Source organism: Oncorhynchus nerka, linkage group LG4 (genome assembly GCF_034236695.1).
Source record: "Oncorhynchus nerka isolate Pitt River linkage group LG4, Oner_Uvic_2.0, whole genome shotgun sequence".
Classification (NCBI taxonomy): Eukaryota; Metazoa; Chordata; class Actinopteri; order Salmoniformes; family Salmonidae; genus Oncorhynchus; species Oncorhynchus nerka.
The window spans coordinates 33,017,063-33,031,005 of record NC_088399.1 but is presented as its reverse complement, the minus strand read 5'-3'; the positions used below and the strand labels follow the sequence as shown (position 1 = coordinate 33,031,005).

General features: G+C 41.8%; 2 protein-coding genes across 3 annotated transcripts in view; one reads left to right on the top strand and one right to left on the bottom strand.

Moving 5' to 3' along the window:
• Positions 1–1,035: 1,035 nt before the first annotated feature.
• On the bottom strand, positions 1,036–7,230 carry coq4 (coenzyme Q4 homolog (S. cerevisiae)). The gene is made up of 7 exons (XM_029651704.2): positions 7,083–7,230; positions 4,821–4,973; positions 4,261–4,357; positions 4,020–4,122; positions 3,801–3,930; positions 3,619–3,712; positions 1,036–2,811 (listed from the first exon to the last, which is right to left on the bottom strand). Exons 1-7 carry the CDS (start codon positions 7,213–7,215, stop codon positions 2,619–2,621), a joined length of 903 nt encoding a protein of 300 aa, XP_029507564.2. The 5' UTR covers positions 7,216–7,230; the 3' UTR covers positions 1,036–2,618.
• Positions 7,154–13,943, top strand: part of traf2b (Tnf receptor-associated factor 2b) — a 27,120-nt gene continuing 20,330 nt past the window's right edge. Inside the window, exons 1-2 of one of the 2 annotated variants that reach the window (XM_029651696.2) lie at positions 7,154–7,407; positions 7,600–7,644. The gene's annotated coding sequence lies outside the window, so the exon portion shown is untranslated. The remainder of the gene's footprint in view (positions 7,408–7,599; positions 7,645–13,943) is intronic. The other variant, XM_029651687.2, reaches the window with a different exon arrangement.

Below are 13,943 nucleotides of genomic sequence, written 5' to 3'. Positions count from 1 at the left end.
TCCAGTTCACTGCTGCCAATGACTGGAATGAACTGCAAAAATCACTGAAGCTGGAGACTCATATCTCCCTCATTAACTTTAATCACCAGCTGTCAGAGCAGCTCACAGATCACTGCAGCTGTACATAACCCATCTATAAATAGCCCATCCAACTACCTCATCCCCATACTGTATTTATTTATTTTGCTCCTTTGCACCCCAGTATCTCTACTTGCACATTCATCTTCTGCACATCTACCATTTCAGTGTTCAATTGCTATATTGTAATTACTTCGCCACCATGGCCTATTTATTGCCTTACCTCATTTGCACACACTGTATATAGACCTTTTCTACTCTATTATTGACTGTATGTTTGTTTATTCCATGTGTAACTCTGTGTTGTTGTATGTGTCAAACGGCTTTGCTTTATCTTGGCCAGGTCGCAGTTGTAAATGAGAAGTTGTTCTCAATTAGCCTACCTGGTTAAATAACGTTGAAATAAAATAAAAAAATGATAAAAACAGGTTTATGGCGGTTTGATCGCGGTGGAGGCACTAAGAAATGTCTGTAGTTTTCGGTTTGGCTATTTGTTTCAAGTGTATTAGTCTGTATATAAATCTCTTTTCCAAAATTCGTCATCTTTCCCATGTCTTATTCGACTAGTCGTTGTTCTGAAATGTTTATTGCTTGCCTACATTTTACTCCCTCTATGTTAAATATACCACACATACACAAATGATTCATTTCGCTTTACTAACCTGATGTGAAGTTTGTTCTACATAAAGTATTTGACTCTGATGTGTGCCACACAGAAAGTATTTGACTCTAGCCACAAAATTAAGGAAATTAGAAGGCAGGCAAGAAAATGGCCTTGGCGAAACCCCCCCCCCCCCTCTAATTTCCTTAATTTTGTCACTTGAGTCAAATACTTTCTGTGGCACACATCAGAGTCAAATGACCTTGGCTAAAGCAGATCTGATTGAATATAGCCTTTAGTCTTTTCATAATGCTGTACTACTGTACTCATCCCAGAGTCATTGAAACGGGCATCAACAATGTGCAAAGCATTTATTGATGAGCCACACATCTCACCCCTGAGATACATGAACAGCCCTGTGCTCATCATGAATACATATAAAACATATTACATGACTGCCATTCTTTACAGTAAATGTGCCATGTGTGATACCAATAGGGCTATGTCAGATATAACATTTTTTAAGTCTTATTGTTTTACTGATACCAGACATTACTTTTTCTATCAACAGTCATCAATTGATGACTAAATAACTACTCACTTCCACCTCACATAGCCTAACTGCCAGCAACATGCTCTCCCTTGTCCTCGGTCTGCCTAGCCTTGTGATGATTAGGTGGTTGAAGAATACCAGCTGGTAGGCCTAATACAAGAACCGGTTTTGACTAGATGGGATATGTAGCCTACAGCTTTTGTTACGTTTATTAGCAGGTTAGGATAATTAACGTAGCAGATTAGGTGAATTAGGTTAAGATCTCAGGAAAAGCGTTAGGGTTCAGGTTAGCTAACATGCAAATAAAATCACATTTAGGCATTCATTTTACAAAAGCTGTATCTTATCCCATTTAGCCATGACCTACAAGATCCTCAACAAGGTTGTTACAAAAAGTGCCTTGCACTCAATAGGTAGGTTTATATTGAATCATTGTGACATGTGTAATGGAAATGGCAGATATAGTAGAACAGAGTACCACAGTATGAGCCATAATGCCCATAAAAACCAACTGTCAAACAGGGAAAAGGTTCCAATCGTTTTTCCACCATTCATTTTTTTCCCCATAGGGGATTTTTAGCAACCACTACAAATAAGGGCTGTTTTGTGTAGGCTTACCCTGCTGTGATGATTTGGTAACGGTGTAAATCTCTCTAGGTCAAGGTGACTTTTAAAAACAACAAATACACTTTTTCACAAAAACATTGCTACAGTGTCCAATAAAAATGAAGAGGTGTTTCCATTTAGGCAAATTGCGTGTATGCCCTCACAGGAGTGCAAGTTTCACCATGGCACAGACCGTGGTGATACTTCACACATAATTATTCCAACATGGCACATATTAGTCAATTATTGCATTCTATCCATGCTACCTGAGGCATGAAACAGACAAGTGGGAGGGCATGCAGATAGGTCAGGTCAGATCGTATTGGTCACACACACATGGTTAGCAGATGTTATTGCGAGTGTAGCGAAATGCTTGTGCGTCGGAACTAGAAGCACAAGCATTTCGCTACACTCGCAATAACATCTGCTAACCATGTGTATGTGACCAATACGATCTGACCTATCTGCATGCCCTCCAACTTGTCTGTTTCATGTCTCAGGTAGCATGGATAGAATGCAATAATTGACTAATATGTGCCATATTCTAATAATTATGTGTATCCGTGCCATGGTGAAAATTGCATCCAGCCCTCTGGTAATCCTCTGCACCCACTGTGAATATTGGCCTTTTCTTCCTTTACTTGAAATCATGGGGGAAGCTTGACACAATTGCTATGACTCCACATACAATGCCTAAATTACTGTATGACATCCCTCCAAAGAGTCCCTGCATTCTGTCCCATCTGGTTGTACAGTGACCTCTGACATTCGAGGTCAGTGCTAAGAATCTAATGTGGCTTTCTGGCTGGTGGCCGTGATGGTGAGCGGGGGAGGCTCGATGTTCAGCTCCTTTCTCAGGTCCTCCAGACTCTGCTCCCAGCGGCGCTCGTAGAAGATGCTGAAGACACAGCGGGCCTGCCGGCCATTCCTCACAGCCCACGGTCCCAGGGACGTCACCAAGGGCTCCAGACCACTGCGGCACAAGCAAACAATCAGGCCGTAATAACTGCATCGCTGTACAAATACCAGACTGTGATGTCAATGGTTATTGTATTACAGAGCAGAAATCATTTACAGTCAAAACCAATACTCAGAAAAATCACGATGACACTTTCAGTAAGTATTAGTTTCCACACACAAGGGGGATGTTTTTCAGCCAGGAAGGAAACCAGACTTCCCTTCCAGAAAAACAATACGTGTGAACTGTAATTCTTTCAGAAGACAGAATTCCATTCCTTTCAGTCAATAACTACAGTGTGTTGAATATAACTAGCTCAACTAGCTCTGTGACACTTGCAAATAAACCAACTATATTGTCTTAGTTCCCTGAAGGAAGTCATCCACCTAAATGTCAGTTCTCTTTACACCTCAGGGTGCTGCTCAGGTGTGTGATTGATTACCAAATATCAGAGGTGTCCAGGAAGTGTATGTTCCATTTACCACCAGTCTCCCTTAGAATATACAGTACAACTTCCTGGAGACTGATGACATCACAGATAAATCTTGGGATGTATTCAACAAACATTGCAGAAATGTACCGAGTAGAGCCAAGACTACTTCCTATTCAACATGGCAGACAGTCAGTCTCCTGAAAAGGCCCCTGGTTTATATCACTACATACAGTATGAATAAGAGAGCCTGATGGGGAGCACCTTGTGGACAGACGGAGCGGTCCCAACGCTGCTCCCAGGATGCACATGGCAGACAGTCAGTCTCCTGAAAAGGCCCCTGGTTTATATCACTACATACAGTATGAATAAGAGAGCCTGATGGGGAGCACCTTGTGGACAGACGGAGCGGTCCCATCACTGCTCCCAGGATGCACATGGGCAGGCCAGTTTGAGCAGCCTCAAACCACTTTACTGCCACTTCACCTGAGTTTGAGGAAGTGAGAAAGAAAATACATGTAGTGAAACACACTAATACCAATACTCTCAGTGAATCCCCTTTCCCCAGACTCACCCAGCATGTTAGTGGGCATGCCTAGTAAGGTGTGCAGTAAATCGTGGACTTCTCGGTACCGCTGCATGACGTACGCCAACTCCTCATTATCCACAAATTTCACGTTCACCCTCGAGTCAGGGGTCACCCTCTAAGAGAGACGTAGAGGAATACGAGGATTGGCAAATAACCACTACGCTTCCTCTATAAAGAGATCCATTATGTCCTTCACAAACTCACATTGTCCTCAAGGAAGCGCAGGTACTCTCTCCCAAAGGATCCATCTGGAAGGGAAGCCATCTTGGACAGATCCAATGTGGATAGTCTGATCCGTGGGCGCTCACTTACACAGAAATAGGTGAAACATGCACACATGAGCATTCACAGACAAGCAATTGTACACACAACTTATTTAAAATCATAGAGATGTATATTTCAGGGTGAACATAGAGTGAGATAGACAGCAGAAGTTGTGGCATACGTTAGAATGGTATAGCCCTCAGGGTCTCCTCTCATTCGATCCCGAAGCGTCATCAGGGCCAGGTGTCCTGTCGTCTCTCCCAGCACTGCCACCATGTCTACATGGGGAACACGGCTTACAGTGAAGAGAAATGTGGTACTTTTTATTGAGAAAATGCAGTACAGTATGTTACACCAAGAGTCACTTTCAAGTTATTTCTCCCCCTTTTGAATAATTTATATTTCAAGGACTTGTTTAAATCAAAATAACATCTACGACATAGTTTCCCTATGACTCTTTTAGTTTCTTGCTTTTCTAAAATGTCAGTGTTTTCCACACCTTGATAACTAGGGGTCTAAATGACACATGACAACCATTAAATAACCCTGCTTGGTATTGTGTACTGTGCGTAATGAAACTCATTCAAATAGTTTTAGTTTCCAATGCAAAAGAAAGGAAAGTAAAACAGTGAACACTGCCTACCCACATGTTCTGTAAGAACAGTTAAGCATGCCAAACTCCTTACAGATGCAAAATGACCATATGAAAGTATCACAACTGGAAGTGGGCATCCCTCTCACCATGTCTGTAGGGGTCTTGCAGAGCTGCCACCCCGGAGCCGACAGCCAACAGGGCTTTCTGGATGGGGCTGGTGGGGATGTGGCCTGGGTACAGTCCGCCATACTGCACCTCTGCAGAGTCCACGCCATGGTGATGCTGCCGGACACAAAGGGCTGTGGGTGACACCAAACAGCATCAGACATACAGTAGAGTACACATGTACATCCCATCAGGACATGGTATTAATACTGTAGTGACCTTAGTACTGAGAGATCATGGGACCACAGGTGGTTTCCAGTGCTCTGTTTCCAGTACACACCTTCAAACTGGGCACATACGTCAATTCAACATCTATTCCACATTAGTTCAACTTAATTCAACAGTTCAACACAAGACAAAAGAGTTGATAGTGGACTACAGGAAACTCCAACACCATCATTAAGTTTGCCCGACGACACAACGGTGGTAGGCCTGATCACCAACAATGATGAGACAGCTTACAGGGAGGAGGTCAGAAACGTGTCAGTGTGGTGCCAGGACAACATCTACCTCAACATGAGCAAGACCAAAGAGCTGATAGTGGACTACAGGAAAAAGGGGGCCGAGCACGATCCCAGGGCTATAGTGGAGCGGGTCGAGAGCTTCAAGTTCCTTGGCGTCCACATCACTAACAAACTATCCTAGTACAAACACACCAAGACAGTCATGAATAGGGCACAACAACATCCCCTCAGGAAACTGAATAGACTTGGCATGGGTTCTCAGATGCTCAAACAGTTCTACAGCTGCACCATTGAGAGTATCCTGATTGTTTGCATCACCGCTTGGTATTCAATTGCTCGGCATTCGACCGCAAGGTGCTACGGAGGGTAATGCGTATGGCCCAGTACATCACTGGGGCCAAGCTTCCTGCCATCCAAGACCTCTATACCAGGCGGTGTCAGAGGAAGGCCCCAAAAAAATGGTCAAATACACCAGCCATCCTAGTCATAGACTGTACTTTCTGGTGCCGCACGGCAGGCGGTATCGGAGCGCCAAGTCTATGTCCAAAAGGCTCCTTAACAGCTTCTACCCCGAAGCCATAAGACTGCTGAACAGTTCATCAAATGGCCACCGGACTATTTGCATTGACCCCTTTTTTTACACTGCTACTACTCGCTGTTTATTATCTATGCCTAGTCACTTTACCCCTACCTACATGTACAGTACATATTACCCCAATTACCTCGAATAGTATGTACCCCCGCATATTGCCTCGGTACCGGTACCTCATGTATATAGCCTTGTTATTGTTATTTTATTGTGTCACTTATTCTTCTTACATTTGTATTTTATTAACAAATATTTACATTGGAAAATTCTGCATTGTTGGTTAAGGGCTTGTAAGTATGCATTTCACGCTAAGGTACCTTAGGCTAAGGTTAAGGTACCTGTTCTATTTGGCACATGTGACAAACCAGTGTGTGCCCAGTGAGTTGTGATAGGAGTTTTTCCTTTGAGCTTCAGGAGATCATATGACAATGAATAGGTAATCAATACCGAGTCTAGTCCAAGGGGTACCCGGCCCACTGTACCCTTTTCTAGGGAACCCCTACACATTTTTAAGAATACAATGTGAGGCCAAAATTAATTGTCGACACTCAAAATATAAAATTGCAAAACTGTTTGTCAAACAGTTCTTCCATTATAGGTATTTTGGCATTGCTGCAGTTATTGTCATTTAGTTAATTTTATCCCTGCTTTTTCAGGGAACCCCTGAAAGTACTCTGAGCACTTCTTGTTTCAAGTTTTATTAGTCGTACTGTATGTACAGGATATGTACGGTATGCATAGCCCAACGAAATGAATAGTTGCAGGTTCCTTCTCGAAAATGCTACAACAATAAGAAATAAAATAAGAATACGAATATAAAGTAAATGATGCCAAAATCTTAGCATAAATATAATATAGTAAGGTACTATTTATAGTCTAATATTTGAGCAGTATAATACATCTGGTAGCTGTAGTTGTGATGTGTCTTGCTTGAGAAACCCTGGTCTAGTCTGCGCAGTAGATCTACAGATGAGTAGGGGAAAACCAATTTGGTTTGCCCTATTTATTAGCGGTAGTTCTGTGAAGTGATATAATGGAGAACCCCCTACTGTGGAGTTGTGGTACACTCCGCTAACCGCTACTATACGACCTTATAGCTAAATAAAACAAATAATACATTATCATTCTCTAATTATCGAAATATATATTGTCCATGGTTATTTAGTTACAATACAGTCTCACTTGCATACCTTCGAACATAAACGCGCCCCTACCAGGGCTTCTTCGACTTGAAACGAGGAGTGAACGCAACATTTCTTTGTTGTGCGCTAGCTGGCACAGGCGCCTTTTACCAAAAATGAAGCGAACGTGATGACGTGTCATGACGGTTAAAATAGTGTTGAAGAGGGCAAGGGAATAATGGGTTCATTTTAAATGGACTGGAAATGTGTCACTCATAATGGAACGATTGTGTGTGCCTTATATGTGCTACAGTCAATTATGATTGCATTTCATATATTGGCTAGAAGACAACGCATCAGCAAACATCGAATGTTAGCCATCCTACTATATCAGGTAAATCAAATATTACAATGTATAACGTTAAGTGTGATGTTCGGGAAAGTTATGTGCTCAAGTTAACGTTTCCAAAAGCTAACTAAAACATGACTTTCATGATACGTGTTTGAGCCATCATGTTGTGTTATTGGCTGTGCGTTTGTTTAGCCCATGTGTAACTGTTGTTTTTGTCGCACCGCTTTTTGCAAGTTCCATTACAAATGTTCCAGTAACATCACATTGGAGCACGTATTGGTGAGTGTAACACTTGGGTTACTTAGCTAGCAGTTAAATGATTGTGACGATGACTCCTACACAGAGCAACTACATTTTTTAGCATGAATTCAGACTCGATCTTAGCCTTTGCCTGCCTGAACATGGCTGCGTATTTAAGGTGCAGCACAGAGTAGGAAGATCCGCTTTACTGTTTATACATGTTTTTTTTTGATCCGGCAGAAACGTATATACATACATACAGACAAATACACGTACCTAAACTTTACAGTACCTCGAAATGTCGGGTGGATCTCTACTTGAGAATTATTTAATGGCAATCTTGTTTACTTTTTTCCAGGGTCAATGTCGCAGCCTATGCCACGTTCATTAGTTTATGACATTCAAATTCGCTTCGTGAAGTCAGTCTTATCAATTGTATCTTATTGTATCGGTTACATTGGCAGTATAATATAATTGACCTTGCTCTCGTTTGGACTTATGGAAGGTATGTGGACAACCCTTCAAATTAGTGGCTTCGGCTATTTCAGCCACACTCGTTGCTGACGGGCGTATAAAATCGAGCACACAGCCATGCAATCACTTTAGACAAACATTGGCAGTTGGCAGTAGAATGGCCTTACTGAAAAGCTCAGTGACTTTCAACGTGGCACCATGATAGGATGCCACCATTCCAACAAGTAAGTTTGTCAAATTTCTGCCCTGCTAGAGCTGCCCTGGTCCAAACTGCCTCGGGAAGCAATGTCAGCACAAGAACTGTACGTCGGGAGCTTCATGGAATGGGTTTCCATGGCCGAGCAGCCGCACACAAGCCTAAGATCACCATGTGCAATGCCAAACGTCGTCTGGAGTGGTGTAAAGCTCACCGCCATTGGACTCTGGAAATGTGGAAACGCGTTCTCTGGAGTAATGAGTCACGTTTCACCATCTGGCAGTCCGCTACCTGCCAGAATGTATAGTGCCAACCTTAGTTTGGTGGAGGAGGAATAATGATCTGGGGTGGTTTTCCATGGTTCGGGCTAGGCCCCTTCATTCCAGTGAAGGGAAATCTTAACGCTACAGCATATAATGACATTCTAGATTCTGTGCTTACAACTTTGTGAAAGCAGTTTGGGGAAGGCCCTTGTTTCGACATGACAATGCCCCCGTGCACAAAGCGAGTTCCATACAGAAATTCTTTGTCGAGATCAGTGTGGAATAACTTGACTGGCCTGCACAGCGCCCTGACCTCCCATTGAACACATTTGGGATGAATTGGAACGCTGACTGCGAGCCAGGCCTAATCGCCCCAACACCAGTGCCCGACCTCACTAATGCTCTTGTGGCTGAATGGAAGCAAGTCCTAATGCTACGTTTATGACCAAGTGGGAAGGTTGTAGTTACCAGTTATGTCATAATGAGTTTTGTATATTAATGTGCTTTTAAGTGGGAAATACAATCAAGGATAGAGGTCATTAAAAAGCTAGCTATGATTGTTTTGCTCTCTTTTTTTTTGCCCATAAGAAGTATTTCCAGAGCTGCTTTTTATTTCTGAATCAAACGGAAGATGAAAGGACACATCAGTACAGTAGAAGTTTCAATAAATAAATAATTAGCTAGCTGAATGACCTGCCAAGACGGCACATGCCTAATCTGTTCTGTGCTGGTTACATTATCTAGCTGGCTACAGAACAGTTTTACCTATCAATTTAGAAAATGATCACAGCCATTAATGTAAATGCATGCACAAAAATCTATTTAAGCATGTGTTCAATTTGTATTTTGTTATTTCTGTTAACACAACTTTTTTTGACATGATATGATGTCAGAGAGCTGCAAGTGGGTAACTTGGAGCACAGAGAAGATGCTGCGTTTACGTGCTATGAGTTATCGGAAGTTCCTAGTTCACTAGAATGACCCTACAGGCTGGAATTTCAAGTGGGGAAACTGAGAAAATGTTTGTTGCCGAGTTGTGACGTTTTTTAAATATTTTATTTAAATAAAAAAAACGTATTTAACTAGGCAAGTCAGTTACGAACAAATTCTTATTTTCAATGACGGCCTAGGAACAGTGTGTTAACTGCCTTTTTAAACTAAACGATGACCATGTGCGTTTTTGTCAACTACAATATGGGTAATGTAGCTAGTTTGACCATATTGTCAATGTTAAACAAGCAAGTGAACTTTATTATAAGCCTGTGAAAATGTTACCGGTTGACTAATTGTTCGGACCAAAAACCACATGAATGAAACAAAGTCCTATTTCCGACATCGCAGCTAAGAAATAGGAAGCTCCGACGAGCACTAAAACGCATCTTGATAGACAGGTTTCCCAGAAGTAATACGAGTTGGAGGGGCATTCAAGTGGATTTTTCCCAGTCCTATGTTTGTATTTACACATTTACGAGATGTCACGAATGCAGCATAAAGGAAGTGGAAATTTGACCTGCAGAACAACAATTAAGTTTAGGTATAGTGGGTTGAAACGAATTTAAGGTTAGGTTTAGGTTAGGTTTAGGAATTCGGGTTAGGTTTAGGAATTTGGGTTAGGTTAAGGTTGGATATAGTTTCAGTGAGGTTTAGGTTAGGGAAAGGCATAAAAGCTACCATCTGCCGGTCAAATATAGCATACACTGACAATTGTCATTTGTACAAGTACTTCCTTTTTACAATCTTGAACACAGATTTTTGGATTTCAATCTAGTTTCCTAATGGTTCATTTAAACACTGCACTATGAGACTGCATTAGGTCTTCCAAATTCTCTGACCTTTCTCCCATAGTGTGCACTTGTGTGAAAGTATCTGATGTTCAGGGCCTCGAGTGGCGGATGTGTGACAGCGGTAGGGTGTCCATCTCTCTACGCTGGGGCTCCTGAATGGTGCAGCGTTCTAAGGCACTGCGTCACTACAGACACCCTGGTTCGAATTCAGGCTGTATCACAACTGGCCGTGATTGGGAGTCCCATAGGGCGGCACACAATTGGCCCAGCGTCGTCCGGGTTTGGCCCGGAATAGGCTGTCATTGTAAATAAGAATTTGTTCTTAGCCGACTTGTCTAGTTAAATAAACATGTAAAACAGTAGTGTGTGTGGAGTCCGACTGCTTCATGGACTGCCACTTTCGTTGATCTTCTTAGGTCCTTGTTTCCAAAGACCTATTGGGACCCAGTGCATATGCAGCAGAGGTGCATCTGATGGCTTGGTGCATCTCTATTTGCCTTCCATAGACCTAGACGTATGTTTTATTGGCGCCCTGGTCAGTTGGAATTTATTTCCACTCTGTTCGAGTGTTGCGTGCTGCATGGAACAACGTTTCTCGTTAGTTGCATCCCTTTGTCTGTTAAGAGGTGCTACTACCATCTGTCCAGGAGAGATTAGGCTCTGCCCGGCTGTTGGGGTTGCTGCGGGAGAAGGAGGATGTAGCAGATGACCTAGTGTATCGCTGCTGCCTTTCTGAGACCAAGAAGTAGGCTTCGTTCACCTCGGCCCGGATCTAGAAATGCCTTGGCTTTACTGGGTCAGTGGGAGGCCTATTGACAGTGCTTCTTGAGTAGGCTACGTCTTTACGGTGTGGAGCTGAGGACTGTGAGATTGCGCCCCTTTAGCGGGGGAATTTCCTTTCTGGGACACTTGTGATGAGTAGGCCTGTCCTGGAGATACTGAGTATCCCAGAGATTGGCTAATATGGTCTTGATTCTTGAGTTGCACAGAGAACCGTGATTCAAAACCAGAGCGTTCATACATTGGTTCAATTCCGAGATCCTCTGTATTTATTGCAGCCTACACGAAATAGCCTACCAATGATCAGAGGTCTGTTGAATATCAATCCACCATCACTGGATGGTCCAAGTTGCCAAACATTTGAGGAAACTAAAGTTGATAAAATAGATGTGCTAATGATTGAAAAAAATCTAATCTGTCATGGATTGTATATGGCACCTCCCATTAGTTTAATTGGATAAATCTTTCTCAGATAGCAAACTGGCCAAGACAATAGATATCTATTGTCAAAATTATATCCACAAAGTGACCATGTAGCTCGTGTGCAAGAGCCAGTGATTCACCCTATCCAACAAGTACATGAAATTAGGGTTTGGAAAGATTAATGAAGAACTTAAAGAGGAACGTGATAGATTAACTTTATTTTTGGTGGAGGGGCTGCAAAGTTGCAGTGTGAGCAGTGGTGTAAAAATAATTTAAAGTTCTCCTCAAGTTGTTTTTTGGCGTATCTGTACTTTACTATTTATATTGTAGACAACTTCTACTTATATATTTTCCCTGACACCAAAAGGACTCGTTACATTTTGAATGCTTAGTATGACAGGAATATAGTCCAATTTACTCGCTTATCAAGAGAACATCCCTGGTCATCTCTACTGCCTCTGATCTGGCGGACTCACTAAACAACAAATGCTTTGTTTGTAAATGATGTCTGCATGTTGTAGTGTAACCCTAGCTATCCGTAAATACATTTGAAAAACAAGACTATTGTGCCCTCTGGTTTGCTTAATATAAGCAATTACTTTTGATATTTTTGCAATTACATTTACTTTTGATACTTAAGTGTATATATAAAACCAAATACTTTCAAACTTTTACTCGAGTGGTATTTTACTGGGTGACTTTCACTTTTATTTGAGTCATTTTATGTTAAATTACTTTACTTTTACTCAAGTAAAAGAGAGTGCCATCTTGTGGCTGAGTAGTAGTAGTAGTAGAATAGCTCCAAACTGAAGTAATATAAAATAATACAAAAAGTAACACAATAAAATAACAATAATGAAGCTAAATACAGGGTACCGTCAATGTGTGGGGGTACAGGTTAGTAGAGGTCATTTGTACATTGCATCTACTTAGCTGGTTTGATTGGATCGGTAAATTGTGTGACAAACCCTTTGCTGTGGGGTGTTCACTCTCTGCTGTATAGGAATTGATAAATTGCCACAGACCGCAAACTCTGTTTACCTGACTCTACTTTTAACCAGAGCCCTGCTCATGTTCTGTTACCAATGGTTTACTGATTAGGGATAACAAATCCCTAGGTACGCTATGGTCTCCAGGATACCAGTAATGTATTTTATGGTTCTGTTTTACACGGGCCATCTTTTCTCCGCTTGGCCTGTCTTACTGATATGGTTTCTATGGAGACTCAAGCAAGCCTAAAACTTGTAATAATGCTGCAGTTACAATGTTATATATTGATATATGTTATATATTGCTGTCGTGATTTTAGCATGTAAATCTTGGTGGGGCAAATTCACCCAATTTTTATAGATGCATGCCAGCAAAGCCACTACACAACACTAAACAATGCATTAATTGCACTATAACGATGACAAACGGTGCCCACAAACTGTTAGGCCTACATAGCTGTCCCAACAGTGGAGCTTTCCTTCAGCACCACTTACCACCGCTACACCTGGCTATCAGCGGGGCCTTGGCAGTGAAACCGTTCATTCAGCCTCATTTACTGCCTTTTTAAAAACCATAGCTGATATGGCTGACTTGCTTAAATAAATATGGTTTCTACTGACGCCTTGTGGATTTGTGAAACTCGATAAGAACCGCAATTCTCCTTCAATAGTAATGAATGCCAAGATGAGTTGTGACTTTTGAACAATACACAAACATTATTACATTTATGTTTAGTAAATTTCATAATGTTTGTTCTCATTAACACTTAGCTCAAAGTATAAGCAAGTGCAAGCAAACAAGCTGCGACGAGGTAGGCCTATTTGTTCAGCACTTCAATGGACACCAACAGAAGTTTATCCTTTTAAACTTGAAAAGATAACTTTTCAGACAGCTGTTTTAAATCCTTAAACCCAGACTTGGACCACACACCCTCCACCGAATAGCAGGCAGGCGAAGCAAAATGGGGATTGCTTTGCGACACTCGCAGTTAACCACTTATTCCTTCCAAACCACTCATTGTTGAATTTGTGATTTCCGACTTGTTGTGTAATGTTTATGATCGATGAGCACCGATACGTTTTATCTATACTTTCTCTTCATTTGACGAGAATTGAAAAGGATTTGCCAGTAGAATGTCGATGTGATTCATGATGATGACGGCTTGTTTAGCTAGCTAGCTTGCTAGCGAAGGTTTTGAAAGTATGATGTTGACATGATCAGGCCAATCAAAGCTAGGATAGCTATTACGTGATTTGACATTTTATCTGTGGCCAATGACCTTGGGCCTTCTTGGACAGGCACTTCTAATGTAAATCTATGGCAACACCCAAGGGTGTTTGAACAAGCCTAGCTCGCCCTGTAGATTCTGCAGTGTCCCCATGAGTGACAGAACACTGAGCCAATCACGGCGACGATTACAAACGCTTA